At 42.3% G+C, this 17373-nt stretch overlaps 1 protein-coding gene across 1 annotated transcript; it reads right to left on the reverse strand.

The window, feature by feature from the left end:
• Positions 1-16067: 16067 nt before the first annotated feature.
• LOC129479415 (small ribosomal subunit protein uS5-like) lies at positions 16068-17010 on the reverse strand. Its single transcript, XM_055272484.2, has one exon. The coding sequence runs from the start codon at positions 17008-17010 to the stop codon at positions 16123-16125; it is 888 nt and encodes a 295-aa protein (XP_055128459.1). The 3' UTR covers positions 16068-16122.
• Between the last annotated feature and the right edge of the window lie 363 nt (positions 17011-17373).

Raw genomic sequence — 17373 nt, forward strand, 5'->3', positions numbered from 1 at the left:
CTGGTGTCATTTGGCATGTGTTTATGACTTGCAATAGTCCTCAGGCATATGCAGATAGTAAAATTGTAACCACCAAGATGGCTGCATACTATTGACTCCAGTATAAAAATTCCTGTACGGGGTATTCATCTGTCTTTCTTGAAAGTTTCTCTGCCCAGTCTCCTCTGAGGCACAACGGACTCAATTCTCTGCATTATGTTAGCCTCTTTGCTATAGAATCTAAATTCATCCAAAGCACATCACATTTTCTCAGGCACCTTTTACATATTGGGTCATGTTCTTTTTTTGAAAAGCTCTCAAGGGTTCTTGGTGGAGTTTAGATAATTAAAAAATCCCTCAGATCATTATTCCTGTATTCTAAAAGGCTGCTCAAATCAATGGCACATTATTTTCATTTCCAATAGTTAGTCTATGGACTTTTAGAGATACAAAGTGTAATCACTCATGAATCTGAGGTAGAAATTAATGATGCAGCTGTTTATTGCCCTAAACACTGATTTGTGAGCTATTGTTATATTTTAGATAGATCTGTAATCCATTACAGTTGAAAATATTACATTGTCTATTCTGTGGCTATGAAAATATTCATGAGAAATGTTGTATAACTGGCCACTCTTTTTTTTTTCTTGTCAGAAAGGAAGAACAACAAAAAACAACCCTGTTAATTTCTCGACTATATCATGTTATCAGTCTTTGCAAAGTATGGTTTTATGGTTTTCTTATTCTTTCCTCAATACTGCTCTCCCTTGTTTTCCTCCATTATTCTAACAACCTCTCCAGTGATTTATTATGAGGAGATAACATGCTTTAATGGCAAAATCAAGAGGAGAAAGTCAGGATGCCGAATTGCAACTTGGTTTCTCTGAGGAATGGAGTCAATCCTTTCATCTCTTTGGCTATCAAATCCGTTTTAGAGACTATCAGTCCAGTCATATGGTACTCATCCCCTAGTTAATTATTCAACTGACTTTGTTCTCTGGAATATAGCTGAGAGTGAGATATCTACTTCCTCAATCCGAATCCAAAATAGAGTTTCCAAAATCCATGCACCGAAGTGTGGTTGTTTTACTAATACATGATTCTGCACTCAAATTTATTTTTTCAATGCTACTCGAAAAAACTGAGATGTCTGCTTTTCAGGTCCATAGCAGATTTAAAGACACATAATAGACGGTCAATAAACAATTGTTGATTAAATAAGCTAAATTGATGAGAGAGGAAGGGAGAAGGCTACGGGAAGTAGTAATACCAACATGTAAGAGAAGAGAGACAAAAATGTTACAGACGTAATGTAAAAAGTACAGCTACCTGTTTTCAACTCAGTAAAAGTGAAGAGTCTTAAGCACCTTCATAGCTGTTGAAGAATTAATATTGTATAGACTGTATAATGAATGATCTGGACATCATAATGAACTTCTTCTACCTGTTATCATAAAGACATTCTTCAATAAGGATTTAACACAAAAGGACTTGTGGTTCTTGGTTACTTGGGAAATCAAATGAATGACAATCATTATTTTTATAGGGACCTATGAGACGTAAAAACACCCATGTAAACTATGTATCAAACTCTGAAATCTAAGCATGAATGAAGGGGGTAGTTGGGCAGAATCAGTTATGGTCTGACTACCTCCTCAAACCCTGCCCTATTCATTTACTCAGTTCATTCATTTGTTCAGTCACACTAATTCAGTACATACACATTGAAATCCAACTATGGGCAATGCCATATGCTATTTACTATGAGACATGGCAAGATTTGAAGAAACTCCACCTACCCTCAAAAAAATTAGTCTAGTAGAGCTGAGACACATGTACACAGTGCTTACAGTACAAAGCCCTGTGTGAGGAGGGCAGTGACAGCAGTTAAAACCCAAAACTCTAGATATTCCAAGCAAGAAGAGACCATTCTCTGAGGCTGAGGTGATCAGAGAAGGCCGCCCGACAAAGACAGCACTTTACATAGTCCTCAAAAGATAGTCAGGATTTCTACAAACAGATTGAAAGGTGGGATATTGCACTTACATCCACATTTATTGAGCACCAAAACCACAAACCCGCAAACACTCTGGGGAATGCACAGATTAAAAAGACATGACTCTGGATCTTGTGGATTGATAACAAAAGTAGAAATAGAATCAACTAACTTAACAGGAAAGCAGAACAGCACAAGAGCAATGGCAAAGGAACAAGCCAATGACATTACTGGTTGGAGACATCTGAAAGAGGCTAATAATAATAATCTTTAAAATAATCTTTCCTGCCACGTGTTATAAGCTTCTGATACTTAAACACAGCAATTCATTATATTTCCTTCCACCTAATGCCTAAACTATTGTTTTATTTTGTAATGCTCTTCTATCTGATTTCACCTAACCAAAGCATATTCCCATGAGATGCTAGCACATGTCTCTGGACCAGTGACACAATTCCCCTTTCTGCGTGTTCATCTTCATATGTATTCTCATGCTTAGAAGATCTTACTGATCCCTTCCCGTCTGGCCAAACTTCACATAGTTTTCAAAGCCTAGTCCACATTCTAATTACAAACTTCATAATCACTTCTGAATAATCCAATCCTCTTTGATTTCATCCTTTTCTAAATTCCCAGCATATTCTTTCAACTTTGGAGTCAATTATCCCCTCTGGAGTATGACTCAGTAATTATTTTGTGTGTTAATTTCATTTCTCTAACAACAATGTAAGCTACTTGAGGACAGATAATTCTTTTTTACATGACTTCCACGTCCCAGTAGACCTAGTTTTATGCTAGGCACACACAAAGTGCAATACCAGTTTACTTATGACCACTGAGTTGCCTAGAATTCTCAGCATGTGGTAAGTGCTTAATATGGGGCTCACCAATATTTTACGTATTTAAACATTATCAGGGATTTTGGGTCTTTTGAATGGGAGAGAGCCTACATGTTATCTTTTCTGTAATCGACAAGAATTTATATTAAAATAATCATTGTTTGCTTCAGTAAAGCTTAGTAATTTATTTTACTCTTTAATCAAAAGGGTAAAATAAACTATTGCTACTGAGATAATAGTTAAGAAACATTTGCAGTAAAACGTAACTAGTAAAAGAGGGATGACATTAAAATCACTCATATCATTTGGTTTAGGGTCAGGATTTTTTTTAGTGTGGCTAAAAGACATGTGACATAAAATATATCATCTTAACCATTTTTGAGTACAGTAGTATTAAGTATATTTTAAGTTCAGTAACATCAAGTACATTCACATTGCTGTGCAATGATCACCACCATCCATCTCTGGAACTCCTTTCATCTTGCAAAACTGAAATTCTGTACCTATTAAACAATAATTCCCCGTTACCTTCTTCCCCAGTCCCTTGTTACCGCCATTCTATTTGCTGTGAGAGCCAGATCTTTAAAGCTGGAAGAGATCTGTGAGATTATAGATTATCTCATTTTGCAGGCAAGTAAGAAACCAAAACTAGTGGATGAGTCGCTTGGAGTTTCAAAGTCACTTAGAGACAGAGTTTATAGTCAGTCTCCCCAACTCCACAGTCATCTTGTGTCTCAATTTGCCTGGAATAGTCTTGGCTTATGCCTGTTGTCCTGGCCTCTTATTAATAGTGCCTCTCCTTACTCTCAAAAGTGTCCTGGTTTAGGTGATCTCTACTTAATACATATGTTCACCTACTTAACTCTTCCGTCCAATATTCTTTTCCTGTATTAAAATAAAATCACATTTATATTCTTTTGCGTTTTTTGTATTAAATATTCCTTAAATATTTTTGACGTTGTTTTTACACCTCAATTGACCAGTTACTGTCAGGGAAACCAATGCTCTTTTAAGGGTGGTTTGAAGCAAAATCTGCAGTTTTTCCACTTATGGAGAGATTTTCTATGTGCAAAGATCTTCGCAGCTAAATTTACATGAGCAATAGATGAATTTTCGACAAGCCCATTTGGTTACTTTAATAGAAACAGAGGTCTAGTGTGTTATTACTGTTACTATAGAAAGTGAATGACTTATTACAATTAACAAGAAAACTGTTCACCAGAATTTATGGATTTTGTTCTTTTTAACCTAATGAGCACTGCAGCGTGTTATCACTTATATCACTCTAGATTGCCCAATCACCCTGCATAATATTACTTCAATCCATTTTGAAATAGGTCCAAATTGTCATTTTTTTGTTCGAGTAATAATCAAGTATTGATGTTTCTTGAGTTCATACAAATGGCTACAACCTCCTTGGACGCAGCCTAGTCAATAGAGTCTGATGTTCACATTAGGGATTTGGAAATCAATGTAGTTTTCCTGTTATTCTTTTATGATTAAATCAATTGAAGTTATTTACTCATAGCAGAAAATATGGGTGATTGCCAGCCCTATGGCTTAGTGAATTGCTTTCTCACTACTGCTGCCCTGTAATGAGAAGGTACATGTTCGCTTCAGGGGTTGACTAAAACCTGTTCATGTATAGCAGCAATTTGAGATGCAGAAAGTGTTTATTATTAAAGGCTAAGAGTGTTGAGTGCCAAAGGGCATCTTTATCATTTGGCATTGCATTAACATTGACAAAGGAGGGAAACACGCCCAGAAAACCCCTCAGCATTGGCCCAGTGGTGCTCAGTTACAGAAGAGAAGCCAGGCAGCAGCCAATGGACGTTCTTGCCACATCCTCTCTTGTGTACACTGTTATGCGGAGACCTCAGCGAAAGACAATGGAAATGTCAATTGAGCTGAATGGACAGGGCCTATTTGTTGATGGGTTTTCTCTCTTTAACATGTGTTGGGTGACCTGCAGTGTTTCAATGCGGGAATAAATAATGGCTTTATAACATGGGCTGCATTTAATGTGCTTGAATGCAAAATGGTATAACGGTAAAAGCAAGTCGAGACAGCAGTGGAGAAGGCTATGGAGGCGGGAAGAGGCTCTGCAGGGAAGCTGCATGGAAGTAAAATCACTTACAGCCAAGGAGAATGTCATTTGCTCTTGTATTCTCTATCCGAAGTGAGTAATAAGCAAACAATGGAAGAGCCATTTCGTTTTTAGACCAGTTCTGTGTGAACAGCTGCATTGGACCATGGTGATGCCAAGTCCTTTATAGTTACTTGATCTTTCTACTCTGTTTGATGAGAACAGTGCAAAAGTGGGAAAAACGGGTTGCTCTGGCCAACTTCTAAATGTTCTGGATATCGCTTAACGTCTTTCACTTCCTTCCTCAATAAAACCTGCTCGTAGGAGATGAAAAATAATCACTCTGACAAAGCCTTATCAGAAATTTGGCTTTAAAGCTTGCCTTCTGCTCTTGGGGAAGAATAATGAAATATTCCATATTTTTACAAGAAAGGTCCTGGTTGGCTGGAGTGGAAATTCAGATACACCTGGCTGGGGGAGGCAGACAACAGCTTACTCCCCCCACCTATATGTGTCCATTAATTTATCAAGAGAACAAGGGGCTTCTCTGAAAAGTCTTTGAGCCATGTCCATGTTTAATATTCCAGAATGCAGACGTGTCTTATGATATGGAGTGGGGTGGAGGTTGGGAGGGGAAATAGAAACCAAATTCCAAGAGAGGACTCTGAGATGCTTAAGAAACAATACAAAGAAAAAGAAGGGCAGGCATGATGACTGAAACCCAATCTTCATTTGTCCTCCTCAGAGGAGAATGTGGTTCTGAAAGATAGCATGATAGTTTTCACTGAAACTTTCCATGATCCAACCATTCAGCACATATACATGTAAGGCAGAATAGTGTGGCATTAGAGACACACATTTTACAGCCAGGCTGCCTAGGTTCCAAGCCCAGCTTTGCTCCTCACTAGCTTGTAAGCTTTATTCTTCACTGGTGTATGCCTCAGTTTCCTCATCTATAAAATGGGAGTGTTAGTAATAGAAGCTACCTCAGACTGGGTACAGTAGCTCATGCCTGTAATCCCAGCACTTTGAGAAGTGGAGGCAGGTGGATCACCTGAAGTCAGGAGTTCAAGACCAGTCTGGCCAACATAGTGAAAACCCGTCTCTACAAGAAATACAAAAATTAGCTGGGTGTGGTAGCAGATGCCTGTAATCCCAGCTACTCAGAAGGCTGACACAGGAGAATCTCTTGAACCAGGGAGGTGGATGTTGCAATGAGCTGAGATTGCGCCAATACACTCCAGCCTGGGCGACAGAGCGAGACTCCATCTCAAAAAAAAAAAAAAAAAAGAAGCTATTGCAGAGTATTGCAGAGTATGTCTGTAAAGATGAAATGAGTAAACCCAGGTAACATACTTAGAACTGTGTGTGGTAAGCACTCAATAAATGTAATTATTATTATTGTTGCTTTGGAGTTATTACTATAAGAATGTTGAATATTGGCCCCTACTCTCTTCTGACTTGTGGGGTTTCTGCAGAGACATCTGCTGTTAGTCTGATGGGCTTCCCTTTGTGGGTAATCCCACCTTTCTCTCTGGCTGCGCTTAACATTTTTTTCCTTCATTTCAACCTTGGAGAATCGGACTATTATGTGTCTTGGGGTTGCTCTTCTCGAGGAGTATCTTTTTAGTGTTCCTTGTATTTCCTGAATTTGAATGTTGGCATGTCTTGCAAGATTGGGGAAGTTCTCCTGGATAATATCCTGCAGTGTGTTTTCCAGCTTGGTTCCATTCTCCCCATCACTTTCAGGTACACCAATCAAACATAGATTTGGTCTTTTCACATAGTCCCATATTTCTTGGAGGCTTTGTTCATTCCTTTTTATTCTTTTTTCTCTAATCTTCTCTTCTCTCCTTATTTCATTAAGTTGATCTTCAATCACTGATATCCTTCCTTCTGCTTAATCGATTCAGCTATTGAAACTTGTGTATGCTTCACAAAGTTCTCATGCTGTGTTTTTCAGCTCCATCAGGTCATTTATGTTCTTGTCTACACTGGTTATTCTAGTTAGCAATTCCTCTAACCTTTTTTCAAGGTTCTTAGCTTCCTTGTATTGGGCTAGAACATGCTCCTTTAGCTCGGAGGAGTTTGTTATTACCCACCTTCTGAAGCCTACTTCTGTCAATTCATCAAACTCATTCTTCATCCAGTTTTGTTCCCTTGCTGGCGAGGAGTTGTGATCCTTTGGAGGAGAAGAGGCATTCTGGTTTTTGGAATTTTCAGCCTTTTTGCACTGGTTTCTCCCCATCTTTGTGGATTTATCTACCTTTGGTCTTTGACGTCGGTGACCTTCAGATGGGGTCTTTGAGTGGATGTGCTATTCGTTTCTGTTTGTTAGTTTTCCTTCTGATAAACAGGCCCCTCTGCTGCTGGTCTGCTGGAGTTTGCTGGAGGTCCACTCCCAACCCTGTTTGCCTGGGTATCACCAGCAGAGTCTGCAGAACAGCGAAGATTGCTTCCTGAGCTTTCCTCTAGAAGCTTCATCCCAGAGGGCCACTCACCAGATGCCAGCCAGAGCTCTCCTGCATGAGGTGTCTGTCAGCCCCTACTGAGAGTTGTCTCCCAGTCAGGATACACGGGAGGAGGCAGTCTGACCCTTAGCAGAACTCGAACTCTGTGTGCTGGGAGGTCTGCTGCTTTCTTCAGAGCTGTCAGGCAGGGATGTTTAAGTTTGCTGAAGCTGCGCCCACAGCCACCCCTTTCCCCAGGTGCTCTGTCCCAAGGAGATGGGAGTTTTATCTATAAGTCCCTGACTGGGGCTGCTGCCATTTTTTCAGAGATGCCCTGCCCAGAGAAGAGAAATCTTGTGGTCTGGCCACAGCAGCCTTGCTGACCTGCAGTGGGCTCCACCCAGTTCCAACTTCCCAGCGGCTTTGTTTACACTGTGAGGGTAAAACCGCCTACTCAAGCCTCAGCAATGGCAGATGTCCCTCCCCTCACCAAGCTCACACCCTCCCAGGTCGATCTCAGGCTGCTGCTGTGCTGGCAGTGAGAATTTCAAGCCAGTGGATCTTAGTTTGCTAGGCTCCACAGGGGTGGGACCCGCCAAGCCAGACCACTTGGCTCCCTGGCTTCAGCACCCCTTTCCAGGGGAGTGAAAGGTCCTTTCTTGCTGGCGTTCCAGGCGCCACTGGGGTATGGAAACAAAGAACTCCTGCAGCTAGTTCGGTGTCTGCCCAAATGGCCACCCAGTTTTGTGCTTGAAACCCAGGGTCCTGGTAGGGTAGGCACCGGAGGGAATCTCCTGGTCTGTGAGTTGCGAAGACCGTGGGACAAGCGCAGTATCTGTGACAGAGTTCCTCAGGCTCAGACCCTCACGGCTTCCCTGGGGTAGGGGAGAAAATCCCCCACCCCTTGCACTTTTCTGATGAGGCGACGCCCCACCCTGCTTCAGCTTCCTCTCCGTGGGCTGCACCCACTGTCCAACCAGTCCCAGTGAGATGAACTAGGTACCTCAGCTGGAAATGCAGAAATCACTTGCCTTCTCCATTGATCTCGCTGGGAGCTGCAGAGGGGAGCTATTCCTATTCGGCCATCTTGCCAGCAATCTCCCTGGAGTTATTACTATTACAGGTTATAGTAAAAGGAAAGAAGCCCACTCACACTCCCTAACACTTCAGGGGACTGAGCCTTCCTGCTGTGGGCCCCACCTAGCAGAGCATATCATACAAAGGGAAAGAGTGAGTCCCCTTCTTAGAGTGCCTTTGAGGCCAGGTTGCCTTCAGCACTCAACATTTGGGATTGAAATAATAACAGCAGTGGCCAAGACGGCAGCACACTGTCGTAAACTGATGAAGTCAGAGGGTGTCCAAGCTGGGCTTCTGACAGCAGTGGTAGTGGCAGTAGTGCTCTATGACCCACCTGTGGCCCAGCTGTAACACCAATGACCACAGCTCAGACTAGTGACTGCTGGGGCCACAGCTGGGCCACAGGTGGGTCACAGAGCAAGATGCAAGATTCTCGTTGGAATATCCAAAAACCATTGCAGGAGGGAGGAGGAAACTCAGAGGGTGGGTTGGATCAAGGTTTTAAAATATCCCAGATGTGGGCTAAAGATCTAGTTAAATCTGTGATTCAATGACAATAGACCACACTGAAACCAGCCTCTGTGAGGCCTATGGGTTGTTTGAGCTGCATTCTGTGGGGTTCCTCTGGGGTTATTTGAATCCTGGATTATGCACTTCTGCACCAGAAATTAACTACTGCCCCAGAGATTGGAGCCAATTGATTTGTTTGTTAAAACTCCTCCTTGGGCATAGAGAATGCTCGTCAGATGTTCAGGAGAGAAGAAAACAGTTAGTCTTCTAGAACTTGCAGAAAATGTCCATTTCCCTTTTGTCCCTAGGAAGAAACAAAAAAAGAGTATGGTCCCTAGAAAGTGATGTTTAATTACCCCGCATTGCTTAGAGATTTTTAAGAGTGACTTTTTGCTGGAGAAAGACTAGGTGGCAGGCGGTACGTGTGGCCAGAATCTTTGCCACAATTACAGTTGTTTTTAGCCCCTGACCCCGAGTATGCCCCCTATGGGTTGAGGCAGTAAGGAATAATATTCAGCAAACTGAAAAAGAGGGAAGAATTGTAACATTGGCTGTCACAGGCCACACAGAGTCAAGGAGAAGGTGGTGGACAGCTGGTGGCTGAGTAGGTGTAGCAGGAAGACTGGTAAGAGAAGGGACAGGGATTAGGCAGGTGTTCAGAAGTATGGCCAGCCTTGCAGGTGGTGTCCTAGGACTTAGCAGCAAGCAGGGGAGCAAGTCTCCCCCTGTATCATGATTAGAAACCCTGTTTCAGAAAGGGCCCTGTGACAAGACACAGTGCAGATTATGCCAGCCTTGAGTAAGCCCTATTTGGTCTAGCTTCAGTATCCTGCTTTGAGTCTGGCTTCCAGCTTCCTAGAGGAGAAGGAGGCCACCTTCAATGTCTTCAAAGAGTACTTCAAGACATCTGAAAGAGGCTCAAAATGCCTACCACTCTTTCAGTTGTTAGAGGGACCAGTTACTGCCCCTCAGGGCATGGTCCAGCATGACTGGAGGCCACTGTATTTAGAGGCAGCATGTCCCATCCCTCAAAGGCAACAGGCTTAGACTCAGCGAAGCAGGCCTGCTGTGATTTTGATTTTGTTGCATAGAGAGTAGTGTCTGAGTCGAAGGTAGTATTGCTAAGAATCAGGCTTAGGGCTCTCTGGGATGGGTGAGGGACGCAAATGGAACTGAAACAAGTGCTACCCTCCCTCCTAAGTGGCTCAGCTAACTCTGGAAAAAATTCCTGAAGGAGAGACTGAACAATCCAGGATTGTGATCCAGCAAAAGGAAGAGGGGAGAGCGTGGGAGCAACTCCACAGGCACCACCATGACTTACCACCTCAAGTGAAACCTGATTTGAATTTTCCCTTCAACATCCCAGCTCCACGGTGAGGAGGAGGGGAGGGGATGCTCCAAACGAGTACAGGAGCCACTACCTTTGGCCGCATGGAATCCAGAGCCCCAGTGATGAAATTCACTGAAAGATGATGAGGATGTAGCTGGCGATAAAAGTTGTGAAACCAGCTTGCCCCTTTTGCCAAACCTCAATCTCTGATCTTCTGCCTTGGCAAATCCACTTACCAGCCTCAGGTTACCCAGAGTGATGAGGAAACTTCCCTGGAACCAGCATAAACTACTTTTCCCAGGACAGTGGTCACCTCGGAGCATCAAACTGTGACCACAGAGGAGCTGAAGGCAGTCAACCCAAGTGGACTGCCCTCTGGAAGGGATCAAATTCCCTAGGAGGGGGAACCTTGGCTCAGAGGAGCATTGGCTCAGTCTGATTCACAAACACGTGTAAATCAGCCCTAGAGATTTTTGAGTGGGGGACAGTCACCCAGAAAGACCAAGGGCTGAAGTCCTACGGTTACCCACTGGAGGTAACAAGCTTGAAATTTGGGCTTTCAGGTTAATTACACTAAGTAACAGCTGCTTGTAGGAGAAGCTACACAGAAGGCAATGGCAGTATGCAAACAGACTAACTAGTCTCATGTTTCCAACCAGCTTCCTCCATCCAGGGCAGTCCTTCATGGGGAGATTCTTCTGAGACCATGTATGTGTGTGTGTGTGTTTGGGGGTGGGGGTGCTACAACACATCCATCAGGATGATCGTGAAACTGCAGACTCACCACTACCGCCCAGGCTTCCTTCTTCTCTTTCTTTATCCTTATCTGGTGCTTCTTGTGCCAACACCCCGGTGACTTGTGAAGCCAGCAATAGAAAAGCCAAGAGTACTGGCCCCTGTAGCCAAATGTGAAGTATATTTCCTCTTTTATCTGTGAAAATACATGAAGCAAATGAAAAGGGCTAGCTTACTTCTGTCCTTCCTCTCCTCCCTTTCTCTCTTTTCCAAGAAAAGCTTATTGTGTAGTGACTAGGTACCTCGTCATACCTAGATTCTAGGTGCCTACAGTCCAGGAGTAGAGATTAGATACATGCATAAGTAACACTATTACAAGGCCAAAAGCGATAAGAGCCATACATCGTTTCCAAATTGTGCCAAACGTTTTCAAATACAGGACCTCCACATGCATTCAAGTCCATTTTCAGCTCCTTTTCAGCAACCTAGGTATCCATTTAGTATAAAACCAGGTAAAAATAATCTAATGGCTCCATCATGGTATGAAGGAAGTGTTCAGTCCCATTTGATCACTTACAGAATTTTAAAACACAGAATTTAAAGCCATAAAAGTGGTAGATCTCCTACTTTTGGAGTGCATGGTGTTTTTTATTTGTGAGACAGGGTAGCATTCTTGTGTGGTTATTTATTTACTGGCATGCAGTCTGCTATCTGGATCTCTATTACTGTACATGGCTCAGGATGCGGGCTGCAGGAATAAGCCTCCAGGATAATTGTTTCATTCCTCAGAGGCTACCTGGCACCTTTTAAAAGAGCATTGGTCCTGGCACATATGCCTCTCAGCTGCATCTGGGGTGCAAGGGTTTGGGCTGCATGGGAATGTAATTTACTGGTATTATTTCAGTGCAAAATGCAAAGTTGAGGAAGTGGTGTTGGTAGCTCCTGTACTGGTTTGGAGCATCCCCTCCCCTATTCCTCACAGTGAAGTTCAGGTAATTTGGAGACTCATCAATTTTATGATCTGGTCACAATGTAGCTGAACACCTACTTCATTATTTGTTAAAATTATTTGATAAAGAAAGTGAACATGACAAGTTCCTGTATCCAGGACAACCTATGCTCCGGGGTTTTGTCAGGAGCTGGTGCATCCCTTCATTCCTCTCTTATGCTTACACAGGTGAGTAGAGGACTGGGGATTTTCTCTTAGCTGAAAGAGATAGTTAAATGGGTTGTGCTTGTAAGTCTAATACACATCTGGTAGAAGAATATAGAGTTGAATAAATGTGCTTAGCCATACATGTGTTACCAGAAGCAACTTACTTAAAAGGCCTATGAGAGCTAAATGTTTTCCATGTCCTTCCTACCAATAAAGGAGGCTGCACTTAGCCATAAGTCATCCAATCAGCCATGCATCATGAAGTACAAACAAGCAGCTGCTACTTTTGGGTGATAACCTCAAGTACGTAATATAACTCTGTAACCCAATTCTTGAACCAGAGCAATTAAAATCAGCTTACTAGTAAAGAAAAAGTAGTAAGTAAAAGATTAATCATTGATAAATAAAAGCAGTTCAAAGGTTTTTAAGAAATAGATTTCCCAAAGTGTTTCCTTCTATATCTCTGAAATACATTAACAAATCCTAACATTAAAAAATAATGGACTCATCTATGTTCTTCTTCCTGGTATTTTTAATTTCCAAAAGTATTTGTATACCTTTCCTATTGCTGCTATAACAAATTGCCCCCAACTTAGTGGTGTAAAGCAACACAAATTTATTCTCTTAAGTTTTGGAGGTCAGAAACCCTAAAATCAAGGTGTCAGCAGGATGCCTACCTTTTGGAGGTTCTAGGGAGAATTCGTTTCCTTGATTTTTCCACCTTCTAGAAGCTGATGATTTCTTAACTCATGACTGTACATCATTCTGACCTGTGGCTTCCATTGTCTCACCCCCTACCATGGCTCTGGCTCTCCTGCCTCACTCTGATAAGGACTCCTGTGATTACACTGGGTCCATCAGATAATCCAGGATAATGTCCCCATCGCAAAATCTTTAATTGAATCACCTCTGCAAAGTCTCTTTAGCTATGTAAGTAGCTAACATTATAGGTTCCAGGGATTAAGACATGAACATCACTGGAGGTCATTATTCAATCTACCACAGTCACTTACTCGGAGGAGTATTTCTCATTATAAATAGGGTTCTTGGTGGCTTTTGTTTCCACATTCAGGTTTTCTTATAATATATTTACCCATCTGGAAATTCAGCCATAAAAGTGGCATGTTCACGTTCTTTCTCTACCTCTCTTTTTACTCCTACTCTACTAAAGCAAAACTAAGAAAAAGCCATAAATATGGTGGGTTGCTGGATATAACTGCCTCAAAATATATTGTATTATAATTCTTCTTTAGGCTATTTACATAAAATTACACGAGAATATATTTCGTAGCATTTAATGTAATCATCACTGCTAATTCTTGAAGATGTAGCATGAGGTTTATAAATCAATCAGATGTTATGAAATTTCTTATGCCCCATAGCACAGTTTCATTCAAGTTTATCATATTCATATTTTCAATTTAGAAAAACAATGAATGAACATTCTGAGATAGAGAAGTAACATCTTTGTTCTTCTGTACATCAAAGTATTGTGAGTGAACTAGCATTTGGGGAGCATAATATAATTTTATGCTGTTTATGAAAAGTAGTGAGTAGGCGCTGGATTGAGACATGCCAAGTTTCAGTCAAAAGTAAATTTTATGGCTGTATGTTAGGTCCCTTAAAACAGGAAAGTGTAATGGAAATTGTGACAGGCACTTAATTATAATGACACTACTCAGTGTGGATATAATAAATGTGTGGGGCTAGTTCATAAACCACCCCTATGCAGCCAGGAAACCTGTGAGCAACAGAACAGTCACCAAACAGCCATGTCTTTTGAGTTTGCTTTAAAATCAAGTAGGAAGAAAGAAGGCCTCCCAGATTCCGCTGGATGTGATTCTTTGACTTGGAGTTGCACGGTGTAGAGTCCTACATTCAAACAGCAAAGTGGGAAGACAGGAACTCTCAGCAGTATGGGGTGTCTCCTATTGGTCCAAAAGGTCGGAAATGAAAGCCAATACCTTTAGAAGAGGGTGATTTGAATGAACATTGGAATAGGTGGTGCTGCCTGATTGGCAGCAGCAATTTCAATACAGGAGAATCTGCTAATAGAAGTTGGCAGTGGACCAGTTAGAAAGGACTTGTAGTAATTCAGTTAGCAGGCAATAAAGGTATGCAAAAGTATCGAAATATCTGAAGATAAGTGGTAGAGAAGTGATCTCCATACACATCATTCAGGACTCAAGAAATAGGAAAGCCTAGCCTCATGCCATTAAAGACCTGTGTGTCACATTATGGGCATAACAGATAGCATTTAGTCAAGTTTGGAACTAGAGAACTATGAAAATCAATAAAGGTTACATTTATTTAAGGAAAATAACTTCTTCATTTGATAAGAAAACACAGGGTATTGGGTGCCAAATAAATATTCCTGGATGAATTCTGCAAAACAAGCTCTGCTGGACAAGTCAACATGCTGAGGAAAGGAGGAGAGCAAATTGATAGAATCAGGATAGAACACCAGAATGGGAAGAGAAAGAGGGAGAGAGAAAGGGAGAGAGAGAGAGAGGGAGAGAGAGAGAGAGAGAGAATGAATTTAAATGTGTGCTACTCAGAGAATCTTGTTAAAAAATGCAAATTCTGATTCAGTAGGTCTGGGATGGGACCTGAACCCCTGCATTTCTGACAAGCTCCCAGGTAATGCTGATGTTGCCAGTCTGTAGACCACACTTTTCAGAATAAGGATTTCAAGAACTCCCAGTATGGGATTCACAGCACCTTGGGCATTTCTGAAGATAAAATGGAAGTCAAGCTGGTTTCTGTATTTCACAAAGCTTAAGAAGTAATGGGAATTTATTTTACTTAGGACAAGATGGCACAAGTAAATTAAAATATTGAGTGACTTTGCATCTGCTTGTTACTCACTGGGATCCTGGCTTAAACTGCCCATCTTTAACACCTTCTAACTATGTGTCCTCGAGTAAGTTTAGGTAATCATCTCTGTCTTTGTCCCATCATCTGTAAAAAGGGACTGACAATAAAACCTACCTTGCAGGGCTGTTGGAAACTAAATCTGCAAACCTGGTGTACAACTTTCATGTTAAGAAGTCAGGAACTTTTCTGATTGAGGAATGGAAACTTGGTTGGGCTGTTTCTTAACCATGCACATAGCTACTTACAAAAGCAGATCTGAAGTCCAGGTTTCAACCCCCAGGTGAAAAGCTTTTCTTACCTCTTAATTCTAAAAATGCTTTTAAAAGTTTTCCAATAACTTAATCATAAAAATAGATGAAATATGAATCACACTCAAACTTCAAGCAAGCAATGCTATATTCATTTTCATTTTCTCATTAATCACTTTCTTCCTAAATTCTTGCAACCTGATCTGTGTCCCTACGTTATGCAGGGTCCACCCTTTCTGCACCCAACATGGCCGAACCTGATAGCCTAATATCAAAGTTTATCCTTCTTGACCCTATTGTCTGCCTCTTATGAAAGTGTTTCTTTCATGACCTTTATAAAGGAACACTACCTTGACCCTCTTTCTTCATCTCTCATTGCTCACTCTCTCTGCCTTCTTGGCTCTCGGCTCTCTCTCTTCACTTGTTCTAATGGTAGACCTTCTTTACCTCAACCTTCTGTTATTTATACCCTTTTCTTATCTCTGTTTCTCTTTCTTGATAGTCTCTCAGATATATTATTCATTCCAGCATCTTCAATCCAAATTTACAGACTGAATCTTAGCATTAGAAAAGAACTTTATAATTGCATTTAATAACCTATGATGTGTATTTTTGCAGAATAAATTGAGTTTCAGACAAGATGTTTCCTGAGGGCCACACAGCACATGATCTGCAGAGCTGGAACCAGGATATGTGTCTTCCCAAACAGTCGGCATGGAATAGTCTGGGAGGAGCATGGGCTCTGGGTTCAGGCCATCATGCATGCTCTTTCTGGTCCTGCCTCTTCTTTTTTTTTTTTTTCCATGCTTAATTCACTTTATTTTTCTTGTATAAAAACCCTATGTTGTAGCCACAGCTGGAGCCTGGGTCCGCTGCATGGAGACTCTGGTGTGGGTCTTGACAAGTTGGTCAGTGAATTCCTGATAGGGAGACTTGGTGAATACAGTCTCCTTCCAGAGGTCAGGGGTCAGGTAGCTGTAGGTCTTAGAAATGGCATCAAAGGTGGCCTTGGGGAAGTTGCCCAGGGTGGCAGTGCAGCCTCGCGCTGAGGTGTAGCAGTCATCGATACCAGCCATCATGAGCAGCTTCTTAGGCACAGGTGCGGAGACGATGCCAGTGCCCCTGGGTGCAGGGATGAGGCGCACCAGCACAGAGCCGCAGCGGCCTGTCACCTTGCAAGGGACAGTGTGGGGCTTGCCGATTTTGTTCCCCCAGTAGCCTCTGCGCACGGGGACAATGGAGAGCTTGGCCAGGATGATGGCCCCACGGATGGCGGTGGCCACCTCCTTGGAGCACTTAACACCCAGACCGACGTGGCCATTGTAGTCCCCAATAGCAACAAACGCCTTGAACCTGGTGCGCTGGCCGGCACGGGTCTGCTTCTGCACTGGCATAATCTTCAAAACCTCATCCTTGAGAGAGGCCCCCAGGAAAAAGTCAACGATCTCTGATTCCTTAATGGGCAGGGAGAAGAGATAGATCTCCTCCAGGGACTTGATCTTCATGTCCTTGACCAAGCGGCCCAACTTGGTGACGGGCATCCACTCATCCTCGGCCTTGCCTCCGCAAGCTCCGCAGCCTCGGCCCCGGCCCCGTCCACGGCCGCGATCCCGGCCCCGGATGCCACTGCCGAAACCTCCACGGAAGCCACCACGGTTCCCCAACCCACGGCCACCAGGGCCTCCAGGGCCTCCAGGCCCCTCCGATGCACTGGCGTCATCCGCCATTTGGTGTTTTCTCGGAAAAGAAGCTGGTCCTGCCTCTTCTTGTTTGCCTGTGGAATTGGGCAAGCAAGTTAGCCTTTCTATGCCTCAATTTCCACTCCTGTAAGTCAGACTATCACTGGGTTTGGGCCATAATCCTGAAAGATACAATCCTGAATGCCATAATCCTGAATGTTGAAATCCTGAACGATCAAACTCCCAAAAATATAACTCTGGAAGAAATAATTTAAAAACATTTTAAAGACTTTAATTTACTCTTTTAAAAAGGGATTTATCTGAAACATAAAAACATGAAAGAACCCTTCATAGGCCACTTTACATAATAAAAAGGCAATAATAACATACGTATTTTTGAAAGTATAAACA

This window comes from Symphalangus syndactylus, chromosome 3, assembly GCF_028878055.3.
Source record: "Symphalangus syndactylus isolate Jambi chromosome 3, NHGRI_mSymSyn1-v2.1_pri, whole genome shotgun sequence".
Lineage (NCBI taxonomy): Eukaryota > Metazoa > Chordata > Mammalia > Primates > Hylobatidae > Symphalangus > Symphalangus syndactylus.